Source organism: Lepus europaeus, chromosome 6 (assembly GCF_033115175.1).
Source record: "Lepus europaeus isolate LE1 chromosome 6, mLepTim1.pri, whole genome shotgun sequence".
Classification (NCBI taxonomy): domain Eukaryota; kingdom Metazoa; phylum Chordata; class Mammalia; order Lagomorpha; family Leporidae; genus Lepus; species Lepus europaeus.
In genome coordinates, this window is record NC_084832.1 from 93,638,313 (window position 1) to 93,666,012 (window position 27,700).

Below are 27,700 nucleotides of genomic sequence, written 5' to 3' on the forward strand. Positions count from 1 at the left end.
AATCAAACTCCAATTCAGGAATCTTAACCACTAGACAAAACACCTGCCCTTATCCTTGGTTGTAGCTAATGAATAATCGGTTTTATGGATACACCATACTTTGTTTATCCATATGTCATGGTGTTTCCATTTTTTGGTAGTTGTGAATAATGTTGCTATGAACATTTGTGTACAAAATTCTTTGTGGACACATTTTCGTTTCTCTGGGGCATGCACCTAGAGCAACACTGCTGTGTTGTGTGGGAACACGGTTAGTCACTTGAGGAACTGCCAGATTGTTGTCCACAGTGGCCAAACTGTTTTACATTCCCACCAGCAGTGTACAAGGGTCTGATATCTCCACGTCCTTGCCAACATTTGCTGATATCTCACTTTTTGATTCTAGCCATGCTAGTGTGTCTGAAATAATGTAGTTTCATTTTGTGTTTTCCTGATGGCTAATAACGTCAAGCACCTTTTCATGTTATCTATTTGATTTTTTACCTCATCTCCATGACATTTTTGAAGGGAAGAATAAGTAAACACATGGCTCAACCCACCATCTTGACTCAGAAGTCTTTTTATTTATATTCAAGAAGAGAACTATAAAGTGACTTTTTCTTCCTCTGTTCTAGGCAACAAAACAAGCAATTGCTCAAAACTGTCAAGATCTTAAACAGTTGCTAGGTAAAGAAAATGAGGTGGCCCTAATCATTGATGGTGAAACACTGAAGTATGCCCTCAGTTTTGAAATTAAGAGGAGCTTCCTAAATTTGGCCCTGTCGTGTAAAACAGTATTATGTTGTAGGTAAGAATATATTCATTTTTCTTTTATTCTTTTATTTCTGTTGTACTTAATGCTGCTTATGTAAAGAAAATATAGGTGTGAAATTGTGTGTCACCTCCCTTTTTGGAGAACCCTGTTGTGTGGGGAAAGACCCCCAAATTGGATCATTTGTCTAGTGTCATGAAGCCAATGATGAAACCGAAGTTGAACATCAATAAGCACCATCTTTATTCAGTGGCCAAAGCGTAGAGAAGCAGGAGCCTCCCTGGCAGATCTGCTTCAGCCTGCTGGAGGTTGGGGCATCACAGACACAGGACCACATGCTCATCAGCAGGCAGAGTGTTCATGGATTTTCTCATAAAGGAGCTGTGTAATTCTCAGAATCAGAGAGCCACCTTCTCTTTGTCCTTTTATGGTCTCTGTGGGAGTAGGGGTGAGTGTTAGCTTGGAAATGAGATTACAATGAGGCTTGAGATCAGGTTCGCAGCCATCTTGGAGTTAAACCATTGCCCTGGGAAGGCACTTTTGTACATATGTCATCCTGTTACTTTTTTTTTTTATTTAGTAAATATAAATTTCCAAAGTACAGTTTATGGATTACAATGGCTTTCCCCCCCCATATTTTCCCTCCCACTCGTACCCCCCCCACCTCCCTCTCCCTCTCCCATTCCATTCAAATCAAGATTCATTTTCAATTCTCTTTATATACAGAAGATCAATTTAGTACATATTAAGTAAAGATTTCATCAGTTTGCACCCACACAGAAACATAAAGTGTAAAATACTGTTTCAGTACTAGTTATAGCACTACTTCACATTGGAAAACACATTAAGGACAGAGATCCCACATGAGAAGTAAGTACACAGTGACTCCTGTTGTTGACTTAACAATTTGACACTCTTGTTTATGGCGTCAGTAATCTCCCTAGGCTCTAGTCATGAGTTGCCAAGGCTATGGAAGCCTTTAGGGTTCGCCGACTTCAATCTTATTCCGACAGGGTCATAGTAAAAGTGGAAGTTCTCTCCTCCCTTCAGAGAAAGGTACCTCCTTCTTTGATGACCTGTTCTTTCCACTGGGATCTCACTAGCAGAGATCTTTCATTTGAGTCTTTTTTTTTCCAGAGTGTCTTGGCTTTCCATGCCTAAAATACTCTCATGGGCTCTTCAGCCATATCTGAATGACTTAAGGGCTGATTCTGAGGCCAGAGTGCTGTTTAGGACATCTGCCATTCTATGAGTCTGCTATGTATCCCGCTTCCCATGATGGATCATTCTCTCCCTTTTTGATTCTATCAGTTAGTATTAGCAGACACTTGTCTTGTTTGTGTGATCCCTTTGACTCTTAGACCTATCAGTGTGATCAATTGTGAACAGAAATTGATCACTTGGACTAGTGAGGTGGCATTGATACATGCCACCTTGATGGGATTGTATTGGAATCCCCTGGCACATTTCTAACTCCACCATCTGGGGCAAGTCCAGTTGAGCATGTCGCAAATTGTACAATTCCTCCCTGTCTTATTCCCACTCTTATATTTAACAGGGATCGCTTTTCAGTTAAATTTAAACACCTAAGATAATTGTGTGTTAATTACAGAGTTCAACCACTAGTACTAGAACAAAAAAAATACTAAAAGGGATAAAGTATTACATTGTACATCAACAGTCAGGACAAAAGCTGATCAGGTCATTGTTTCTCATAGTGTCCATTTCACTTAACAGGTTTCCCCTTTGGTGCTCAGTTAGTTGTCGCGGATCAGGGAGAACATAAGATATTTGTCTCTTTGGGACTGGCTTAATTCACTCAGCATAATGTTTTCCAGATTCATGCATCTTGTTGCAAATGACCAGATTTCATTGTTTTTGACTGCTGTATAGTATTCTATAGAGTACATGTCTCATAATTTCTTTATCCAGTCTACTGTTGATGGGCATTTGGGTTGGTTCCAGGTCTTAGCTATTGTGAATTGAGCTGCAATAAACATTAATGTGCAGATGGCTTTTTTGTTTGCCAATTTAATTTCCTTTGGGCCATCCTGTTTCAAAGAGAAACAATGTTAGGGGGTAGGATGGGGTAGAAAGTTAACTACGCTATGCAGGCATTGCCCTGGATAGTAGAAAGTTTTGCAGAGGCAAAAGTCTTTATTAGGAAAACAGATGGTCAAACTGAAGTGAAATAGTCTGTACTTGATTCAGATTGTTAGGCCTAAGGTTTATTACCTTTTCAACTGTAAATTATTTAGCAATGTATGACAAGATGAAGGAATTGTCTTCAGTAAGATCAGAGGCCCTAAATGTGTTTACAGTAATGCACAAATATGGAAAAAATTCATACTTAGAGAAAAATAAAGTTATGAGCATTATTCATGTCAAAACAGTGATTTTTTAACTTTTATTTAATGAATATAAATTTTCAAAGTGCAGCTTATGGATTACAATGGCTTCCCCCCCCCCATAACTTCCCTCCCACCTGCAACCCTCCCCTTTCCCGCTCCCTCTCCCCTTCCATTCACATCAAGATTCATTTTCAATTCTCTTTATACACAGAAGATCAGTTTAGTATATATAAAGATTTCAACAGTTTGCCCTCACATAGCAACACAAAGTGAAAAAATACTGTTGGAGTACTAGCTAAAGCATTAAATAACAGTGTACAGCACATTAATGAAAGAGATCCTACATGATATTTTTTTTAAAAAAAGATTAATTTTCTATGTAATTTCCAATTTAACACCAAGGTTCTTTTTTTCATTTTCAATTATCTTTATATACAGAAGATCAATTTAGTATATACTAAGTAAAGATTTCATCAGTTTGCACCCACACATAACCACAAAGTGTAAAAATACTGTTTCAGTACTAGCTATATCATTACTTCACATTGGACAACACATTAAGGACAGATCCCACATGGGACGTGAGTACACAGTGACTCTTGATGTTGATTTAACAATTTAACACTCTTGTTTATGGCGTCAGTAATCTCCCTAGGCTCTAGTCATGAGTTGCCGAGGCTATGGAAGCCTTTAGGGTTCGCCAACTTCGATCTTATTCCGAGAGGGTCATAGTAAAAGTGGAAGTTCTCTCCTCCCTTCAGAGAAAGGTACCTCCTTCTTTGATGGTCCGTTCTTTCCACTGGGATCACACTCACTGAGATCCTTCATTTAGGCCTTCTTCTTCTTCTTCTTCTTCTCCTCCTCCTCCTCCTCCTCCTCCTCCTCCTCCTCCTCCTCCTTCTTTCTTCTTTCTTCTTTCTTCTTTCTTCTTCTTCTCTTTTTTTTTTTTGCCTGAGTGTCTTGGCTTTCCATGCCTAAAATACTCTGATGGGCTCTTCAGCCAGATCCAAATGCCTTAACGGTTAATTCTAGGCCAGAAGGCTATTTAGGACATCTGCCATTCTATGAGTCTGCTGTGTCTCCCCCTCCCCATGTTGGATCCTTCTCTCCCTTTTTGATTTTATCAGTTAGTATTAGCAGACATTAGTCTTGTTTGTGTGATCTCTTTGACTCTTAGACCTATCAGTGTGATCAATTGTGAACTGCAGTTGATCACCTGGACTAGTGAGATGGCATTGGTACATGCCACCTTGATGGGATTGTATTGGAATCCCCTGGCACATTTCTAACTCCATCATTTGGGGCAAGTCCGATTGAGCATGTTCCCAATTGTACACCTCCTCCCTCTCTGTTTCTCATTCTTATATTTAACCGGGATCACTTTTCAGTTAAGATTTAAACACCTAAGAATAATTGTGTGTTAATTACAGAGTTCAACCACTAGTACTACAACAAAAAATACTAAAATGGATAAAGTATTACATTGTACATCAACAGTCAGCACAAGAGCTGGTCAAGTCACTGTTTCTCATAGTGTCCATTTCACTTCCACAGGTTTCCCTTTGGTGCTCAGCTAGTTGTCACCGATCAGGGAAAACATATAATATTTGTCTCTTTGGGACTGGCTTAATTGACTCAGCATGATGCTTTCCAGATTGCTCCATCTTGTTGCAAATGATCGGGTTTCATTGTTTTTGACTGCTGTATAGTATTCTACAGAGTACATGTCCCATAATTTCTTTATCCAGTCTACTGTTGATGGGCATTTGGGTTGGTTCCAGGTCTTAGCTATTGTGAATTGAGCTGCAATAAACATTAATGTGCAGATGGCTTTTTTGTTTGCCAAATTAATTTCCTTTGGGTAAATTCCAAGGAGTGGGATGGCAGGGTTGTATGGTGGGTTATGTTCAGGTTTCTGAGGAATCTCCAGACTGACTTCCATAGTGGCTCAACCAGTTTGCATTCCCACCAACAGTGGGTTAGTGTTCCTTTTTCCCCACATCCTCTCCAGCATCTATTGTTGGTAGATTTCTGAATGTGAGCCATTCTCACCGGGGTGAGGTGAAATCTCATTGTGGTTTTGATTTGCATTCCTCTGATTGCTAGTGATCTTGAACATTTTTTCATGTGTATGTTGGCCATTTGGATTTCCTCTTTGGAAAAATGTCTATTGAGTTCCGTGGCCCATCTCTTAAGTGGGTTGTTTGTTTTGATGTTGTGGAGTTTCTTGATTTCTTTATAGATTCAAAACAGTGATTTTTAAGAAGCCAAGTTGTCCACAGCAAAGATGGCTGAACTGAGAAAACAGTGAGGTATGTACATAATACTTGCTTCTTGCTCTGCAATTAGAATATGACATGAACCAATCACTAAACCGTTGATAACTTGGTCTTCTATATATTAGAGAACACTCCTCAATCAATGAATTTCACCATCTACTTCAAATGCCTCATTTATTTATTTATTTTTGACAGGCAGAGTGGACAGTGAGAGAGGGACAGAGAGAAAGGTCTTCCTTTGCCGTTGGTTCACCCTTCAATGGCCGCCGCGGTTGGCGCACTGCGACCAGCGCACTGTGCTGATCCGATGGCAGGAGCCAGGTGCTTCTCCTGGTCTCTCATGGAGTGCAGGGCCCAAGCACTTGGGCCATCCTCCACTGCACTCTCTGGCCACAGCAGAGAGCTGGCCTGGAAGAGGGGCAACCAGGACAGAATCCGGAGCCCCGACCGGGACTAGAACCCGGTATGCCAGCGCCGCAAGGTGGAGGATTAGCCTATTGAGCCATGGCGCCTGCCTAGATGCCTCATTTATTTTAATGTCCAAGTTCACATATATTTAGGTTCTATTTTTAAAGTCAACAGCTTCTATTTTTCTCTGTACTCTGTCCCACCTTTTGTCTGTAGTAGAGCCTTCAGGATTCTTTGGGACCAGGTCTTATGTCAGTGAGAACTCTCTGTATTGGAAATGATGGAAATTATGCTGCAAAAGACAGAATTCAAATCCAGTTTAGGCAAAAGAGGAGGAATTTATTAATTTATGTAATGAAAAGTCTGCATATAGGGCTGATATTTTCAAAGGAAGCAAGCAAATTCATTAATAGCCAATTCACTATTCCTGGTTTCTTCTATTTAGATCTAATTAACTGGTTTCCATTTTGTGTCATTCAAGTATTTCAAGGAGTGCTCATGTTTTCTCCTTCAAATTCCATGCTCATGTTGGTGGAACTGGAGGAAGCAATGGAAGAATATCATGAAGAAGCAGAGAGGGAGAAACAAAGGGGCTAATTTTGCCACAAAGAAAATTCCAGCAGTTGACTTGCAGAGAACTATTCATGGGAGGTCCAAAACCTGGCTTCAGAATCCATGGCTTGACACAGACTCAAATGGTGTCTCCCATTTGATTCATGTGGATTCAGACAATAGCCCTGGGGTTGGGTGACCTTTAGGTTTTGGCCCAGGCTGCTGTTGCACCTAGACTCATGAACAAGGCCAGTTACTATCTGGCAAAACTAGATTTGTTGAAATAGTTGTCTTTTTACATCAGCAAGACTTAGGTGATTCAGGGTCTTAGTTTCTCCACTTAACAAACTCCTTTAAGTGTCTCCATTAGTTGAACAGTAAACATAAAAGGCTACAAAGTTGAAGTCTCCTGACTCAGCTGTACTCTGAACCAGTGAAAACACCTTGGCAGGGAATTGGCTGAAACTGCTAACCTGAAAGGCAGTGCTGGAGGGAGTGAGTGCAGATCCCATCTAAATGTTCTTCATGGCTTTGCATTTTTGATATTTTAATTTGGCTGTTTTTCTGTATATTTTGTATGTAATAAAATTTCATTAAGGATTTGTAGTCTGTGTTTACAAAGGCTATTTATCTCTGGCTTTATTCTTTCACAGGCTGTGCTAGTAGGATAATTCTGGCATGGTATAGGAATTGAGAAGTGTTCTTTTGTCCACTATTTTCTGAAACATTTCCATAGCGTTGGTATTATTTGTTCCTAAAATGTTTGATAGAGATTGTTATTGAAGCCATCTGGGCCTAGGGTTTTCTTTGTGGAAATTTCTTTCTGGAAATTTCTCATTAATAATTCATTTCTTTTGCAGACATATTCTTGTGTCCCTTGTGTTACTTTGTGTCTGTCAAGGGATTTTTCTATTTTACCTAGTTGGCAAATTTGAAGGCATAAGATTTTTAACAATATTCCATGATCATTATTATTTCTGTGTTAACCATAGTAATGTTCCTTCTCTCCTTCCTTATATTAGTAGTTTGTATCTATTCTCTCTCTTTTTATCTCTTGATGCATCTAGGTAAAATTGCTTTACCAATTTTAGTAATCTTTTCAAGGGACAACTCTGTGTTTGTCTAGCTCCTATTTACATTCTGATACATAATTGTAAGGGAAGAAAAATTTCCCCTCCACTCTCTTATGAAATTTTGGCTGGGTCTTCAAATTAAATTGACAGAAGACAGAGCAACAGGAAGAAAATATAAAGTGATCTAATTCAAGTTTTAAGTGTCAAAAGAACCTTGAAAAGGAAATGCAGGAGGCAGGCATTGTGGCACAGCAGATTAAGCCACTGCTTGGAATGCCCTTAGCTTCTAATCCAGCTTCCTGTTAATGCTCTTGGAAGGCAGCAGATGATGGCTCAAATGCTTGGGTTCTTGCCACCTGAGTAAGACACCTGCATGGAATTCTGGGCTCCCTGCTTTGACCTGGCACAATCCCAGCTCTTAGAAGCATTTGTAAATATTTCAGGGAGAGACATGATCTGCTAGTGTGAAAATTTTTAGGACTCTTGAGTTTGTTTTTGTAGCTTGAGGAAAAACATATTAATGCCATATCCTAATCTGTGTCAGACATAGACATTCTTTTCTTTTTTTAAGTTTTTTTTTTTTTTGACAGGCAGAGTGGACAGTGAGAGAGAGAGAGAGAGACAGAGAGAAAGGTCTTCCTTTGCCGTTGGTTCACCCTCCAATGGCCGCCGCGGTAGCGCGCTGCGGCCGGCGCACCGCGCTGTTCCGATGGCAGGAGCCAGGTGCTTCTCCTGGTCTCCCATGGGGTGCAGAGCCCAAACACTTGGGCCATCCTCCACTGCACTCCCTGGCCACAGCAGAGAGCTGGCCTGGAAGAGGGGCAACCGGGACAGGATCGGTGCCCCGACCGGGACTAGAACCCGGTGTGCCGGCGCCGCAAGGCGGAGGATTAGCCTGTTGAGCCACGGCGCCGGCCTCTTTTTTTAAGTTTTATTTATTTACTTGAGAGGCAGAGTTACAGACAGAGAGAGTGAGAGTCAGAGGGAGAGGTCTTCCATCCACTGGTTCACTCCACAAATGGCTGCAGTGGCCCAAGCTGGGCTGATCCAAAGCCAGGAGCCAGGAGCTTCTTCCTGGTCTCTCATGTGGATGCAGGGCCCAGGCACTTAGGCCATCTTCTACTACTTTCCCAGGCCATCAGAAGGGAGCTGGATTGGAAGTGGAACAGCTGGGACTTGAACTGGCGCCCATATAGCAGGATGCAGATAGACTACAGGAATTGGTGGGGGAAGCACAAACTGACAAGTGTATCTGCTTAGAGCGGGTAGCTGGTGGCTGATGCTGTGTATTTCTTTTAAGATGTCGGAGAAGCTTTTGTGTGGTTTGTGTTTGTTTCATCTTTGGTGGGTGTGGGTGGAGGCTTTTTTGTGTGTATGAAAGCTTAATTAAAGAATTGGGACATTTTCCTGTACCTATGATTTAAATGCAGCCACACGCACATCATCATCATCTCCTCTGTAAAAACTTTCAGAACAGCGTGCTGTGAAACAAACCAAAACAAATGAGTAAAATGTAGTTGTTCCCATCTCCCTTTCCAGGCTCTCTCCCCTGCAGAAGGCTGAAATAGTGGACGTCGTTAAGAAGAACGTAAGGGCTGTCACCCTGGCCATCGGGGATGGTGCCAACGACGTGGGCATGATCCAGACAGCACACGTGGGAGTGGGCATCAGTGGGAACGAGGGCATGCAGGCCACCAACAACTCTGATTACGCCATTGCACAGGTCAGCCATGGAGGTGACCAGCTGGTCACAGTGTTGTGAAAACCTTCGATCCACCCCAGAGCTCTACCCACCTCTCCCAGAACTTCTGGCAGTTAGGTCCTTACGCACGTGGAGCAGCAGAGGTTTCCTTTGATCAGTTAATGGGTTGGTCAAGCAGCTGCCTCCAGGAACCTACGGCCCCACTAATGCCTCGTGTCGTCTCTAAATCCTCAGTTCCCATAATCTACAATGTGTGCTTTGCTGTGTGGTGGCCATTGATGAAGATTTCTTAAAGACATATAATCTCCCGATTTCCTTTTTCTTTTTAAAGGAAGAATTACATCTCGGTGGGCTTTTTTGTTTTTAACAATTAGACAATTAGACTTTTTTTTTTAAAAGCAGTTTTAGGTTCACAGCAAAATTGTACAGAGGGCACAGAGATTTTTCCTGATATCTTCTTCCCCTCCTCATGCACACTCCCCAGTATCAACCACCCTCAGCAGAGAGGCAGGTTTGTTATAACTGATGCACCCACATTGACACATTGTTATCGTCCAAGGGCCTTAGTTTACCTTAGGGTCCACCTTTGTGTCCTACACTCTGTGGTTTGGGCGAATGTTCCATAACATGCATGCACCATGACAGAAGTAGAGTATTTCCACTGCCCTAAAACATCCTCTGTGCTCTATTAATATTCTTACCCCCATGAAACCCCTGGTATCCCATGGTCGTTTTACTGTTTTCATAGTTTGCCTTTCCCAGAATGCTACACAGTTGGAATCATGCAGTATGTAACCCTTCTGGGATGACTTCTCTCACCTAATGATATGCACTATTATAGGGAGAACTATAAGGTTCTTTCATGTCTTTTTGTAGCTTGACAGCTCATTTCTTTTATCACAGGTTTTTTACCTTTACCCATCGAATGAGATTTTGGGTGTTTTCCAGCTTTTGGCAACTATCAATAAAGTTGCTGTAAACATCTGTGTGCAGGTTTTTGGATGGATGTAAGATTTCAGCTCCTTTGGGTAAATACCAAGGGGTGGCCTTACTGGGCTGTTTTGTAAGTATTGTCTTCCACAGTGGCTATGCCATTTTTCGTAGGAATTTAAGAAGAATGTGTACTCTGTGATTTATAGCCCCTGTGTATGTGGGAGACCAGTACTGTGCCTGGTGAGGCTCTCAGGAGCTGAATCCCTTGGACTATAATCTTTTCATCACATTTAAGCAATTAATAGTAACAGGTTTCTTTCTTGCTGATTGGAGGAATCACTTTGAGAAGCTCCCTAGCAATAACCACAGGCTCTGGGTAGGCCTCCCTGTTGGGCTGTGCCCTTACTGTGGGCCATGTCAGAGCAGCTATGTGGTTTAGTAATCTGGCCACAGCCAAGTAGATGCCTAGAACAGGAGTGGGATCAACCTGCGTTCCTCGGTGTTGTTCCTCAGAGAGGAAACGATGTGGTCCCCATCTGTGAATCAGGTCAGTTCTGAGATTCTCTTCCTTACAAACTGTCTTGTTTTTATAGAAGTGCAAGCCACTTGTGTGTTAGGAGGTGTGAGTTTAGGACAGTGCCATGGGACTATGATCAGGGACGCTGCCTATAGATGGGGGACTGGCCACACCACTCATCTATTTCCTGTCCTTGATCCCGAGATGTCACTGGGATGCATGCCTCCCATGGTCTCAGCAATTCTAGTCATCCAGTGCTTAATGATGGGAACATGTTCTGAGAGATGCATCGTTAGTCAAGTGCATCATTGTGTGAATGTCATGAAGTAGCCTACACAAATGTACATGGCAGAGCCTACTGCACACAAGCTGAATGATATATGTGTCTACTTGAGGGTACTTCCAAGAGCTCACGGAGAAATAGAATGAAAAGATAAATTCAGTTTGGTGCAAAAAAAAATTGAAATCCGTCTTTAATTTTTTCATTACATACTGTCCATGAACTTTTTGAAGAATGCTTTTTTTTTCCCCTGTGGTGTAGCCCGTGGTTCTAAGGGCCACAATGAGGAAAGCAACCTAAGAGTAAATCAAGCACGACAGAAAATGATGCCTCAAGAGACACAGGCTTCTGCCTGACCTGACAGAAAAATCAGTGACTAGGCTTGAATTTCCTGTTTCCAACACAAGGTGCTTTTCCTTAAATAATTCTGGCCCCTTTCTCATGAGTTAATTCCTGAATATGTATCCAATTAAATTAAAAGCTTTGCAGGTGACAAATGAAAAATCAAGTAGCATTTTCCAGGCTAAAAAGAAAAAGTGATGTTAAGTAGTGGTTAGTGCTTTTTTGAACACTAAGAGTTGATTTTATGAAGCTTTTGAAAATTTTTCTATGGCAAACGGCTATGTTAAGATTGTGGCTTTGGTTTCATTCTGTCTGTCTTCTGTGGTACTTTCTCCCCAGAGGGAGTAGTGGGGCTTTGAAATACCAGGGAGTGACATTTGGTGGGGGTTGTCACTGAACTATAGCTGGGGAACTTCCCTTGACTGTTGTTTCTGTCTTTCAGTTTAGCTACCTGGAGAAGCTTCTATTAGTTCATGGAGCTTGGAGTTACTTTCGAGTGACCAAATGCATATTGTATTGTTTCTACAAGAATGTGGTGTTGTACGTCATTGAGGTAAGAAAGGAGATTTGCTTTTTTTCATGGAGGAGTTAGGTCTTTTCACCAGGCTTGGTAGTTCAAATTTTTCTTATTTTTCTCACTTAAAGTAATATTATATAAGCCTGCTGTAAGTTTTTGCTTGCAAAAGTGGTAAAGTGAAGAAAGAGAGTTATGTTTAGTGAAACAGGTACTGACCTCCTGATTCATTAACATAACATGTGGTTAGGAGTAAATGCCCTGCCAAGCAAAAGAAATTAAAGGGATACAAATTGGGAAGGAAGAACTCAAACTATCCCTCTTTGCAGATGATATGATTCTTTATTTAGGGGACCCAAAGAACACTACTAAGAGACTATTGGAACTCATAGAAGAGTTAGAAGTAAATGCCCTGCCAAGAAAAAGAAATTAAAGGGATACAAATTGGGAAGGAAGAACTCAAACTATCTCTCTTTGCAGATGATATGATTCTTTATTTAGGGGACCCAAAGAACTCTACTAAGAGACTATTGCAACTCATAGAAGAGTTTGGCAAAGTAGCAGGATATAAAATCAATGCACAAAAATCAACAGCCTTTGTATACACAGGTAATGCTGTGGCTGAGGAAGAACTTCTAAGATCAATCCCATTCACAATAGGTACAAAAACAATCAAATACCTTGGAATAAACTTAACCAAGGACGTTAAAGATCTCTACAATGAGAATTACAAAACCTTAAAGAAATAAATAGAAGAAGATACCAAAAAATGGAGAAATCTTCCATGCTCATGGATTGGAAGAATCAATATCATCAAAATGTCCACTCTCCCAAAAGCAATTTATACATTCAATGCAATACCAATCAAAATACCGAAGACATTCTTCTCAGATCTGGAAAAAATGATGCTGAAATTCATATGGAGACACAGGAGACCTTGATTAGCCAAAGCAATCTTGTACAACAAAAACAAAGCCAGAGGCATCACAATACCAGATTTCAGGACACACTACAGGGCAGTTGTAATCAAAACAGCATGGTACTGATACAGAAACAGATGGATAGACCACTGGAACAGAATAGAAACACCAGAAATCAATCCAAACATCTACAGCCAACTCATATTTGATCAAAGATACAAAACCATTCCCTGGAATAAGGATAGTCTATTCAATAAATGGTGCTGGGAAAATTGGACTTCCATGTGCAGAAGCTTGAAGCAAGACCCATACCTTTCATCTTACACAAAAATTCACTCAACATGGATTAAAGACTTAAATCTATGACCCGCAACCATCAAATTATTAAAGAGCATTGGAGAAACCCTGCAAGATAAAGGTACAGGCAAAGACTTCTTGGAAAAGACCCCAGGATCACAGGCAGTCAAAACCAAAATTAACATTTGGGATTGCATCAAGTTGAGAAGATTCTGTACTGCAAAAGAAACAGTCAGGAAAGTGAATAGGCAACCAACAGAATGGGAGAAAATATTTGCAAACTATGCTACAGATAAAGGGTTGAAAACGAGAATATATAAGGAAATCAAGAAACTCCACAACAACAAAACAAACAACCCACTTAAGGGATGGGCCACGGACCTCAATAGACATTTTTCCAAAGAGGAAATCCAAATGGCCAACAGACACATGAAAAAATGTTCAAGACCACTAGCAATCAGAGAAATGCAAATCAAAACCACAATGAGGTTTCACCTCACCCCGGTGAGAATGGCTCACATTCAGAAATCTACCAACAACAGATGCTGGAGAGGATGTGGGGAAAAAGGAACACTAACCCACTGTTGGTGGGAATGCAAACTGGTTGAGCCACTATGGAAGTCAGTCTGGAGATTCCTCAGAAACCTGAACATAACCCTACCATTCAACCCAGCCATCCCACTCCTTGGAATTTACCCAAAGGAAATTAAATTGGCAAACAAAAAAGCCATCTGCACATTAATGTTTATTGCAGCTCAATTCACAATAGCTAAGACCTGGAACCAACCCAAATGCCCATCAACAGTAGACTGGATAAAGAAATTATGGGACATGTACTCTATAGAATACTATACAGCAGTCAAAAACAATGAAACCCGATCATTTGCAACAAGATGGAGCAATCTGGAAAACATCATGCTGAGTGAATTAAGCCAGTCCCAAAGGGACAAATATCATTTGTTTTCCCTGATTGGTGACAACTAACTGAGCACCAAAGGGGAAACCTGTTGAAGTGAAATGGACACTATAAGAAACAATGACCTGATCAGCTCTTGTCCTGAGTGTTGATGTACAATGTAATACTTTATCCTTTTTAGTAATTTTTTTGTTGTTTTTTGTTGTATGTTGGACCTCTGTCCTTAATGAGTTGTACTATGAGAGTTAACGGTAAAACTTGTCTTCAAACTGTACTCTATACTTTGTGTGTCTGTGTGAGTGCAAATAGTAAAAATCTCTACTTAGTATAGAGTTGGTCTTCTGTATATAAAGTCAATTAAAATGAATCTTAATGAAAAATGGAATGGGAGTGTGTGTGGGAGGTGGGATGGGAGTGGGGGTGGAAGGTGGGAATGAGGGGAAGAAACACTATATCACTAAAAGCTGTACATATGAAATTTGTATGCATTAAATAACCTTAAAAAAGAGATTGTATCTTCTCATTCAGCATAATTTGGGTGTGTGTGTAATACTCCATGGCATGAGTGTACCACAATTTACTTTTTTTTTTTTCTGACAGGCAGAGTTAGACAGTGGGAGAGAGAGAGACAGAGAGGAAGGTCTTCCTTTTCCGTTGGTTCACCCCCCAAATGGCTGCCATGGCCAGTGTGCTGTGCCAATCTGAAGCCAGGAGCCAAGTGCTTCCTCTTGGTCTCCCATGCAGGTGCAGGGCCCAAGCATTCGGGCTATCCTCCACTGCACTCCCGGGCCACAGCAGTGAGCTGGACCAGAAGAGGGGCAGCCGGGACTAGAACCCAGTGCCCATATGCGATGCCGGCAGCGCTGTGAGCCATGGTGCTGGCTTTTTTACTTATGAGTCACATGTTGAGGGACATTTGATCTCCCTCTCTCTCTCTCTCTCTGTCTCTCTCTATCTCTCTCCTTCTATACACACACACACACATACACACACACAGCAGCCATGGCTAAGCCAGGCTAAAGATTGGAGATAGGAGCTTCATCCGGGTCTCCCACATGGGTGCAGGGGTTCAAACACTTGGGAGATCTTCTGTTGCTTTCCTAGGCACATTAGCAAGAATTGGGTCAGAGGTGGAGCAGCCAGGCCTTGAATCAGCACCCATATGGGATATTTGCACTGCAGACAGTGGCTTAACCTGCTGTGCCACAGTGATGACCCCCTTGATTATTTATTTTGTCCATGCATGTATGAATGCTCTGCTGCCATTTGATATCAAGGTTATCCTGTTTCCATTAAATATTTTTTGAACTTTTGTCAAAAATGAGTTAGACAACTCATAAAGAAATTGAAAATTTGAACAGACATGTAACTAGTAGGAAGAATGAATCAGTAATCAAAAACCTCTTAACAAAGAAAAACAAAACACCAGCTGGATTCACTAACAAATGCCTCCAATCATTTAAAGAAGAATTAATGGCATCTTCCTCAAAGTTATCCAAAAGTTTGAAGATGAGGGAACACAACCAATTAATCATTACATAATGACCTTCTTTGTCTCTTTTAATAGTTTTTGTCTTAACATCAATTTTGTCTGATATTAATATAGCTACTCCTGCTTGTTTATTTCCATCTGCATGGAATATCTTTGTCCATCTTTTCACTTTCAGTCTGTGTGTATCTTTGTTGGTGAGGTGTGTTTCTTGCAGGCAGCAAATAGATGAGTCCTGCTTTTAAACCATTCAGCCAGTCTATAACTTTTAATTGAAGATTTTAGTCCATTTACATTCATTGTTGTTATTGACAGATAAAAACTTGGTCTTGACATTTTCCCATAAATATTCCTTACATTTTTGGATATCCTTTGTACTATTATCATTTCTGCCTTCACATTCTTGACTGAAAGCCTTTCTTCTAAGATCAGGAACAAAACAAGGATATCCAAAAGAGTACTGAAAGATCTAGCAAGAGCAATTACATAAGAAAAAGAAATACATGTTACAAAAGAAGTAAGAAAATTATCTCTTTTCACATATGGGATACTCTTGTATGCATAAAATTCTAAATATTCTGTGGCAAATTATTAGAATAAATGAATATTTCAAAATTGCATGCTACAAAATCAGCACATAAAAATTAGTGTGTTTCTGTATACTAAAATGTCCAAAAAGGAAATTAAAAAAATTCCATTTAAGATAGCATTTAAAAGAATAAAACACCCATAAATAAACTTATCCAAAGAGGCAAAAGATGTGTACCATAAAAATCATAAAATATTGCAGAATGACACATAAATGGAAAGACAATATATGTTCATGGATTGGAAGAATTAATAATTAATTAATCTTAATCTTAATTAAGATATAATATGACCCAACATGATCTATAAATTCAATTCAATCTCTATCAAAATACCAACAGCAATTTTTAAAGAAATAGAAGAACCTAACTTAAATTTCATATTCAATCACAAGAGACCCTGAAATAGCCAAGACAGTCTTGAAAGGAAAGCATGAAGACAAATAACTCAAAATTGTGATTTCAAATCTTACTACAAAGCTACAGTAATTAAAACAGTGTGACACTCACATAAAGACAGATGCATAGACCAATGGAATATAAAAAAGTCCACAAATAAATTTTAATGTATGTGGTCAAATACTCATTCAATGAGGAAAGGACCTCCTCTTCAACAAGTAGTGTTGGGAAGACTGGATATACACACAAGAGGATAAAGTTGTAATCACTGTGGAAAACAGTATGTCCATTCCTCAAAAACCTAAAATAGAATTACCTTCTATTATTGTATTGGAGTCTATCTCTCCATTTAGGTCAAAGAATATTTGTTGTATGTATCTGGGTGGTCTTGTGATGTTGGGTGCATATGTACTTGTGACTGTTATATCTTGCTGCTGAATTGATCCTTTTATCAAAATATAATGTCCTTTTGACTCAAAGTCTGTTTTATCTGATATGAACATAGCTCTTCTTTCTCATTTTTGTTCTCATTTGTCTGTTATATCTTTTTCCAGCCCTTCACTTTCAATCTCTGTGTATCTTTATTTATTTATTTATTTTGACAGGCAGAGTGGATAGTGAGAGAGAGAGAGACAGAGGGAAAGGTCTTCCTTTTTTCCGTTGGTTCACCCTCCAATGGCCACTGCGGCTGGCGCATCTCACTGATCCGAAGCCAGGAGCCAGGTGCTTCTCCTGGTCTCCCATGCAGGTGCAGGGCCCAAGCACTTGGGCCATCCTCCACTTCCTTCCCGGGCCATAGCAGAGAGCTGGCCTGGAAAAGGGGCAACCGGGATAGAATCTGGTCCCCCAACCTGGAGTAGAACCCAGTGCCGCAAGGCGGAGGATTAGCCCATTAAGCCATGGTGCCGGCCTGTGTATCTTTATTTGTGAAGTGAATTTCTTTTTTTTTTTTTGACAGGCAGAGTGGATAGTGAGAGAGAGAGAGAGAAGAGAGAAAGGTCTTCCTTTTTGCCATTGGTTCACCCTCCAATGGCCACTGCGGAGGGCGCACTGTAGCCGGCGCACCTCGCTGATCTGAAGCCAGGAGCCAGGTGCTTCTCCTGGTCTCCCATGCAGGTGCAGGGCCCAAGCACTTGGGCCATCCTCCACTGCCTTCCCGGGCCATAGCAGGAGAGCTGGCCTGGAAGAGGGGCAACCGGGATAGAATCCGGCGCCCCCAACCGGGACTAGAACCTGGTGTGCCGGCACCGCAAGGCAGAGGATTAGCCTGTTAAGCCATGGCGCCGGCCGTGAAGTGAATTTCTTACAAGGAACATGTAGTGGAGTCTTGTTTTTCTAACCATTCAACCTACCTAAATCTTTTGGCTGGGAAACTTGATCTATTTACATGCAAAATTAGTATTAAGAAATAAGAACTAACACCTGTTATTCTGTTGATAGGATACTGATTATACCTGCTCTGTTAGTGAAGCCACTGATCTATATTCTGGATGAATATAAATGTAAAATGCTCAAAAAATACTAGAAAACAAAATCGAAAACCACATGAAATATCATGCAACATGGTCAATTGGGATTTATCCCAGAGATTTAAGGGTGATTCAGCATTAAAAATCAATAAAGTGTCTGCTAATACAAACTGATAGAATCAAAAAGGGAGAGAAGGATCCAACATGAGAAGCGGGATACACAGCAGAACCTTAAAGCCTTCCATAGCCCTGGCAACTCATGACTAGAGCCTAGGGAGATTACTGACGCCATGAACAGGAGTGTCAAATTGTTAAGTCAGCAACAGGAGTCACTGTGTACTTACATCCCATGTGGGATCTGTCCTTAATGTGTTGTCTAATGTGCAGTAATGCTATAACTAGTACTGAAACAGTATTTTTACACTTTCTGTTTCTGTGTGGGTACAAACTGATGAGATCTTTACTAATTATATACTGAATCGATCTTCTGTATATAAAGATAATTGGAAATGAAAAAAAAATACCTGGTGTTAAATTGGAAATGGCATAGAAAATTAATTTTTTTTTACATTTTTTTAAACTTTTATTTAATGAATATAAATTTCCAGTGTACAGCTTATGGATTACAATGCCTTTTAATTTTTTAAAAAAATTATTATGTAGGATCTCTGTCTTTAATGTGATGTACTCTGTTATTTAATGCTATAACTAGTACTCCAACAGTATTTTTTTCACTTTGTGTTGCTATATGGGGGCAAACTGTTGAAGTCTTTACCTAATATATACTAAACTGATCTTCTGTATATAAAGAGAATTGAAAATGAATCTTGATGTGTATGGAAGGGGAGAGGGAGCGGGAAAGGGGAGGGTTGCGGGTGGGAGGGAAGTTATGGGAGGGGAGAAGCCATTGTAACCCATAAGCTGTACTTTGGAAATTTATATTCATTAAATAAAAGTTTAATAAATGAAAAAAAATCAATAAATGTCATGAACTACATCAATAGAATGAAGAAAAAAGCATGTGGTCTTCTCCTTAGATGTATAGAAAGAGTTAGATAAGATTCAACATCCCTTCATGATAAAATCCTTTGATAAATTAGGTATGTAAGGAATATATCTCATAATTATTAAGGCTATATATGACAGACCAACAGCCAGTATCATAATGAACAGGGAAAAGCTGAAAGCATTCCCCCTTGCATCTGGAAAAGACTAGGATATCCCCTTTCATCACTTTTATTCAATACAGCACTGAAAGTATTAGCCAGAGCAACTGGGGAGGAGAAGGAAATAAAGGGCATCAAAATTGGAAAGAAGGAAGTCAAAATCCCCATGTTTGCAGATGACACAATGTTGTATATGGACAAACCTACATCCTCCCAAAAGCTGTTAGAACGGATAAACCAATCCCATAAAGTTTCAGATTACAAAATATACATTAAAAAGTAGCTTTTTATAAGCTAATGATGAACTCAAAGAAAAAAGAAATCCCATTCACAGCAGCCACACACAAAAAAGTAAATATTTAGGAATAAATTTAACCAAAAAGTGAAAGATCTTTATAATGAAAATTATAAAACATTGGTGAAAGAAATAATCAAGGACACTAAAATGGAAAATATTGCTTGCTCATGAATTGGAAGAACTACTACCATTAAAATGTACTACCTCCCTATAAAACTCTCATTTATGAATGAAGTTGAAATAAAGACCTTGCATAACAAACAGAAATTCAAAGAATTTGTCGCCACCCATCTCATCCTACAAAAGATGCTTAGGGACACGTTGCACACAGAAACACAGAAACATGTTCGTCACTCTGAAAGAAGGTAAAGGAAAAAAAAATCTCTCAGTAAAAGTTCAAAGGGAATCCAAAGTAAAAAAAAATAGGATAATTTTTGGAAAAATGGCAGGGCAAAGTCATTACTTATCAATAGTCAACTTGAATATAAATGACCTCAACTCCCCAGTTAAAAAACACAGACTGGCTAAATGGATTGAAAACAAAACCCATCTATTTGCTGCCTACAAGAAATACATCTCACCAACAAAGACTGAAAGTAAAAGGATGGAAAAAGATATTCCATCACAGCAGAAACCAAAAAAGAGCTGGCTTAGCCATCTTAATACCAGACAAAATAGACTTTAACACAAAAACTGTTAAAAGAAGCAAAGAAGGGAACTATATAATGATTAAGAGACCAGTTCAACAGGAAGATATAACTATTATACATGTATATGTATCTAATTACAGGGCATCTGGCTATTTAAAAGAAATGTTAAGGATTAAAAGGGAGACTTAGAATCCAATGCAATAATGATGGGGGACTTCAATACTCCACTTTCAGCAATGAACAGATCAACCAGACAGAAAATCAAGGCAACAGCAGATTTAATCAACATTATAGACCAAATAGACCTAACAGAAATCTACAGAACTTTTCATCTTATGGTTGCAGAATACACATTCTTCTCAGCAGTGCATGGAACTTTTTCTAGGATTGACCACATACTAGGCCATAAAGCAAGTCTCAGCAAATTAAAAAAAATCGAAATCATACCATGCATCTTCTCAGACCACAATGGAATGAAGCTGGAAATAAGCAACTCAGGAATCTAGAGCATTTGCAAACACATGAAGACTGAACAACATGATCCTTAATGAACAGTGGGTCGTAGAAGAAATCAAAAGAGTATCAAACAATTTCTGGAAACAAATGAAGATGACAACACAACATATCAAAACTTACGGGGTACAGCAACATCAGTATTAAGAGGAAAGTTTAATGCAATAGGTGCCTATATCAAGAAATTGGAAAAGCACCAACTAAATGAGCTATTAATACATCTCATGGGTCTAGAAAAACAATAGCAAACCAAACCCAAAACTAGAGGGGAAAAATAATTAAAATTAGAGAAGAAATCAACAAAATTGAATCCAAAAAATTGCAAAAGATCAGCAAAATTAAGAATTTGTTTTCTGAAAAAATAAACTAAATATGGGGGTTAACACCGTGGTTCACTCAGTTAATCCTTCACCTGCAGCGCTGGCATCCCATATGGGCACTGGGTTCTAGTCCCGGTTGCCCCTCGTCTGGTCCAGCTCTCTGCTGTGGCCCAGGAAGGCAGTGGAGGATGGCCCAAGTCCTTGGGCCCCTGCACCCACGTGGGAGACCAGGAGGAAGCATCTGGCTCCTGGCCTCTGATCAGTGTAGCTCTGGCAGTAGTGGCCATTTGGGGGGTGAACCAACAGAAGGAAGACCTTCCTCTCAAGCTCTCTCTCTCTCTCACTGTCTAACTCTGTCAAATAAAAAAAAAAAGAAAAAATAAACTAAATTGACAAACTATTGGCCCAACTAACAAAAAAAGGAGTGAGAAGAACCAACTCAATAAAATTAGAGATGAAAAAGTAAATGTAACAACAGACATCACAGAAATAAAAAGAATCATCAGAAATTACTTTTAAGAGCTATATGCCAATAAACTGTGAAACCTAGCAGGAATGGATAGATTGCTGTACACATACAACCTACCTAAATTGAGCCATGAAGACATAGAAAATCTAAACAGACCCATAACCAAGACAGAAATTGAATCAATAATAAAGGCCCTCCCAACAAAGAAAAGCCCGGGACCGGATGGCTTCATTGCTGAATTCTACGAGACATTTAAAGAAGAACTAACTCCAATTCTTCTCAAACTATTCAGAACAATTGAAAGAGAGGGAATCCTCCCAAATCCTTTCTACGAAGCCAGCATCACCCTAATTCTGAAACCTGAAAAAAATGCAACAGAGAAAGAGAATTACAGATCAATTTCCCTGAACATAGACACAAAAATCCTCAACAAAGTTGTAGCCAATTGATTCCAGCAACATGTCAGAAAGATCATCCACTCAGACCAAGTGGGATTTATCCCTGATATGCAGGGAGGGTTCAACATTCACAGATCAAGCAATGTGATACAACACATTAACAAACTGCAGAAGAAAAACCATATGATTATCTTAATAGATGCAGAGAAAACATTTGATAAAATACAACACTTTCATGATGAAAACTCTAAGCAAATTGGGTATAGAAGGAACATTCCTCAATCAAGGCAATTTATGAAAGACCCACAGCCAGCATCCTGTTGAATGGGGAAAAGTTAGAAGCGTTCCCACTGAGAATCGGTACCAGAGAGTGGGCTCTCACCATTGCTTTCATTATACTCATGGAAGTTTTAGCCAGAGCCATTAGGCAAGAAAAAGAAATCAAATACAAATTGGGAGAAAGAAGTCAAACTATCCCTATTTGCAGATGACATGATTCTATATTTAGGGGATCCAAAAAACTCCACTGAGAAACTATTGGAACTCATAGAAGAGGTTGATAAAGTAGCAGGATATAAAGTCACTACACAAAAATCAACAGCCTTTGTATACACAGACAATGCCATGGCTGAGAAAGAACTTCTAAGATCAATCCCTTTCACAATAGCTACAAAAAATTAAATACCTTGTAATAAATTTAGCCAATGATGTGAAAGATTTCTATGATGAGAAATACAAAACATTAATGAAAGAAATAGAAGATACAAAAAAGTGGAAAAATCTTCCATGTTCATGGATTGGAAGAATCAGTATCATCAAAATGTCCATTCTTCTGAAAGCAATTTTCAGATTCAATGTGATACCAATCAAAATACCATTCTTCTCAGATCTAGAAAAAATGATGTTGAAATTCATATGGAACCACAGAAGACCTTGAATAGCTAAAGCAATCTCATACAACAAAAACAAAGCCAGAAGCATCACAATACCAGATTTCAAGACATACTACAAGGCAGTTCTAATTGAAACAGCATGGTACTGGTAAAAAAACAGATGGATAGACCGGTGGAACAGAATAGAAACACCAGAAATCAATCCAAACATCAACAGCCAACTTATATTTGATCAAGGATCTAAAACCAATTCCTGGAGCAATGACAGTCTATTCAACAAATGGTGCTGGGAAAACTGGATTTCCACATGCAGAAGTATGAAGCAAGACCCCTACCTAATACCTTACATAAAAATTCCACTCAACATGAATTAAAGATCTAAATCTTTGACCTGACACCATCAAATTATTAGAGAATATTGGGGAAACCCTGTAAGACATTGGCACAGGCAACGGGTTCTTGGAAAAGACCCCAGAGGTACAGGCAGTCGAAGCCACAATTAACAAACGGGATTACATCAAATTGAGAAGTTCTGTATACAGCATAAGGAACAGTCAGGAAATTGAAGAGGCAACCGATAGAATGGGAGAAATTATTTGCAAACTATGCAACTAATAAAGGATTAATAACCAGAATCTACAAATAGATCAAGAAACTCCACAACAGCAAGACAGACTATCCAGTTAAGAGATGGGCCAAGGAATTCAACAGACATTTTTTTTAAAGGAATATAAAACTATTTATTGACCACTGTTCACCAGTATTTACAATAAAGTAAACAATATACAGTTGGATAACATTCTGATTACTACAAAGTTATTTTTCCTGGCATCTGCTGAACCAGTAACCCAAATACCGCGAAGATTGAGCCTACATGTAAGGAATGAGATGGGACAAAGACAAAACATGCAAGTCAATAATTTAGATTACAACCACTTGTTTACCCACTTATGCCAGCAGGTCCTAATAACAATCTGATCAGGTTTTCAGGAGCCAAGTCTTAGTCATTCCATGAATCATGGCCTTTTAGTCGATACAGCACAGCGATTTTGGCGTTTGTAAAGTAATGGCTCGCTAGAACAAATATTCAAATGTCCATTTACCTTGCTTAGTTTATTACAGCACACCAGGAGGTCTATTTTCTGATCTTGGGAGGGATGACTACTAGTACCAATACAATTTTTATAAGCCATTGCATTTATGACTATAGATTTAGATACAGGTTCTGATATGGCTTCTTTTAAATTATCTAATTTAACTTGTCTAAATGACTTACAAACTAATTAATTTAAAAGGTTATGGCTTCATGAAAATCTTCAGTTTAACTTGAAGGGACTTATTTCTTAGGTTGCTCAGAATGATGGAACTTCAGAAACATGGGTCTTCCCATGGTTTTTCTTTTGGTAAAATTTAAAAACAAAAACAAAAAAAAAAGAAAACCATTTATAAAAGTATACACATACAACAACCCAGAACGGTCCTTTAGTATCAGTTAAAATCAAGTCCTGATTGAAGAACTGACTATGACAACTTCCCCCAATATTCAGAAAAGCAAATGTTCTTTTCTGATAAAGGAAGCAACTACAGAAAGCTTTTATCTGTTAGAAGTAACCAGTGCTATCGATGCAAAAAAAAAATAAAAAAATTCACAACTCCCCCAATACTACTTTCAAAACCAATGTATCAAACTTGATTTTCATTAGAATGTAGTTATTTCTTCACACTAGTAAATCTAAAACCAAGACCCAGATTTTATATATATATATATATATATATATATATATACACACACACACACACACATATATATATATAAAACAATGCAAACAATTACTGAGCTTTGTCTTCTGGACAAGAATGCCAAGTTAATCTCTCTTCATAAAAAGCAATCACAATCTGAGGACATTTCATATTTGCCTCTTTCGCCAGCACCAAGTCAGCCTCATCTGAATCTTTCCATTTCATGAGAAACATCAATTCTCCACTGCTGTCTGTGGCACCAATTATTCGTTCAGGATCAAGACCTCTGGCAAAGCCTCTTGGTTTGTCAGCAGCATCTCTCTTCTTCTTTGATTTGCTATCATCAGATTCACTGTCAGATATTTTCTTTTTGTACCATCTTTTTCTTTACCAGCTTTTTGAGAATTAAGAAATGCTTCAATTAACTCTGGACAATCTAAATTTTCTTCAGGTTCCCAAGTATTGTCAGCATCTGTAAATCCCTTCCACTTCAGGAAATACTCCACCTTCCCATTCACTACATGTCGATCCAATACTTTCTCCACCACAAATTCTTCAGGCTCTGCCTCTTCGACCTTTTTACTCTTTCCATTCTGTTTCTTTCCCATTTTTTACAATGCAGTTTTATTGGAGGCCATTTTTTATTGCAGACTTGAGCTATTATTCACCGCTCCGAGCAGCCCCGCAAGCTCCGGCCACATCCGAGGGGGAGGGGGCAGGGGAGCAGCGCATGGGGCCCTGTGTGTGTGTGTGTGTGTGTGTGTGGTGGCCCCGCCCACGCCGGGCGGCCGTGAGGGCGGAGCTGGCAGAGGGGCCACTGGAGCGCAGGGCAGCGGTGCTCACCGTCGTACCTCAGCGCTTCTCGGTCAACAGACATTTTTCAATAGAGGAAATCCAAATGGCCAACAGACACATGAAAGTATGTTCAGGATCACTAGCCATCAGGAAAATGCAAATCAAAACCACAATGAGGTTTCACCTCACTCCAGTTAGGATAGCTTTCATATAAAAAACAACAAACAGCAAATGCTGGTGAGGATGTGAGGTAAAAGATACCATAATCTACTGTTGGTGGGAATTCAAACTGGTAAAACCACTATGTAAAACAGTTTGGGGATACCTAAGAAAGCTGAATATAATCCTACAGTACAACGCAGCCATTCCACTCCTCAGAATTTACCCAAAGGAAATGAAATCAGCAAATAAAAGAGCTGTCTACACCTCCATGTTTATTGCAGCTCAATTCACAATAGCTAAGATATGGAATCAACCTAAATGTTCATCAGTGGAAGACTTGATAAAGAAATTATGGGATATGTACTCTATGGAATACTACACAGTGATAAAAAAAAATCCAGTCATTTGCAACAAAATGGATGAATTTGGAAAACATAATACTTAGTGAAATAAGCCAATCCCAAAGGGACAAATACCATATGTTCTCCCTGATCTGTGACAACTAACAGAACATCTAAAAAAAACCTTAGAAGTGAAACAAACACTTGAGAAGCAAGGATTTGAATAGCCCTTGTCTTGACTATTGAGGAACAATTTATTATCTCATTTTTTAAAATTATTTTCTTTTTCTACTTAGTACCATTGGTTGAACTCTTAACTTAGAATTATTCATAGGTGTATAAAACCAATTGAGAATAGATCCCAGTTAAAAATAAGAGTGGCAAAGAGAGAGAGAGAGGTGTTCTGCACACATTCCCATGGACTTACTCCTAAGGGTAAAGCTAAAAACTTGCCATGGGACTCTTAATCCCATTAATCTGGGTGGTACTAATGCCATCTTACATATTAAAGTGATCATATTAAGTGTGTAATTAATCATATAGACAGGATTAAGTGTCAAAGGGATCACATAAATAAGACCAAGTGCCTGGTAATAACAATAGATAGAATTTAAAAGGAAAGAGTGTTCCAACTTGGGAAGCAGCCCACACAGCAGACTCATAGGTGACAAATGCCCTAAACAGCAATCTGACCTCAGAATCAGCCCTTAAATCATTCGGATCTTGCTAAAAAACCCATGAGAGCATTTTAGACTTGGAAAGCCAAGACACTGTGGCAAAAAATGATCTACATGAATGATCTCTGTGTGTGAGACCCCAGTGGAAATAAGGGGCCATCAAAGAAGGATGTACGTTTTCTCTGAAGGGAGGAGAGAACTTCTACTTTGCATATGGCCCTGTCTAAAAACTGACAGAGTGTGTGGACTCAAAAGGCTCCCATAGCCTTGGCAGTTCATGGCAAGAGCCTTGGGTGATCACTGATGTCATAAATAAGAGTGTCAATTGTTAACTCAACAACAGGAGTCACTGTGCATTTACTTCCCATGTAGGTCCTCTGTCCTTAATGAGTTGTGCTATGAGAATTAACTGTAAAATCTTGTTTTTATTTTTGTTATTAACTGTAAAAACTTGTTTTCAAACAGTACTTTTTACTTTGTTTGTCTGTGTAGGTGCAGATTATGGAAATCTTTACTTATTATAGAGTTGGTCTTCTGTATATAAAATTATTTTAAAACGAATCTTAAGAATGAGATGGGAGAGGAAGTAGGAGGTGGGATGGGAGTGGGCATGGGAGGGTGGATATAGGGGGGAAGAACCACTATATTCCTAAAGCTGTACCTATGAACTTTGTATTCAATAAATAAAAGCTTTCTTAAAAAATGTACTACCTAAAACATTCTCCAGAGTCCATGCGATCTCTGTCAAAATACCAATGATTTTCTTTACTAAGATAGTAAATTTTGAACTTGTGTAAAGGCACAGCAGGTTAAGCCACTGTGTGGGACACTGACATCCCATATCAGAATGCTGGTTCAGGTCCTGGCTTCTCTGCCTCCAGTCCTGCTTCCTGTTAATTCACCTAGGAAGGCAGAGGAAGATGGTCCCAGAACTCAGGTCTCTGCCACTCATGTGGGAGATCTGGATGGAATTCCTGTCTCTTGTCTTCTGCTTGACGTCACCCAGGCTGTTTTGGCCATTTGAGGAGTGAAAAAACACATGGAAGGTCTTCCTGTCTGTCCCTTCCTCTCCCTTGGTTGCTCTGCTTCCCAAATAAGTAAATGAAATCACCTCTTTTTAAAGAAAGATGGTAAATTTTGTTACATGTTTTTTAGAAAAATTTAGAAAACTCAGTTGAGCATATGTCTGTACACCTGTGGATTTTCTAATATTGTCCATTAACCAGTGCACATATCTCTGTGTAAATACCATACTGCCTTGTTTACTGTAGCTAGGTAGTCAGCCCTAGTATCAGTAGACTGATTCTTCCCATTTTTTTCAAAATTGTTCTTATAAATTCTACAACCTTTACCTTTTCATATAAATTTTTAAAAAAGCATATCTATGTCTACAAAAGAAAACTCCTTTGGATTTTGATAGGAATTGAATCAAACCCATCGATCAATTTGGGAATCTTTGATATCTTTTACTATGGCAAGTTTTCCAATTCATGAACATA

General features: G+C 39.3%; 1 protein-coding gene and 1 pseudogene across 1 annotated transcript in view; one reads left to right on the plus strand and one right to left on the minus strand.

Annotated features, from left to right (window-relative positions):
* The window catches only part of LOC133762145 (phospholipid-transporting ATPase IB-like), a 205,607-nt gene that overhangs the window by 140,599 nt on the left and 37,308 nt on the right, over positions 1-27,700 (plus strand). The window contains exons 25-27 of the mRNA XM_062195193.1: positions 615-787; positions 8,954-9,137; positions 11,631-11,741. Of these exons, the coding sequence (XP_062051177.1) occupies positions 615-787; positions 8,954-9,137; positions 11,631-11,741 (468 nt within the window). The remainder of the gene's footprint in view (positions 1-614; positions 788-8,953; positions 9,138-11,630; positions 11,742-27,700) is intronic.
* Positions 24,297-24,876, minus strand: LOC133761781 (chromobox protein homolog 3-like; annotated as a pseudogene).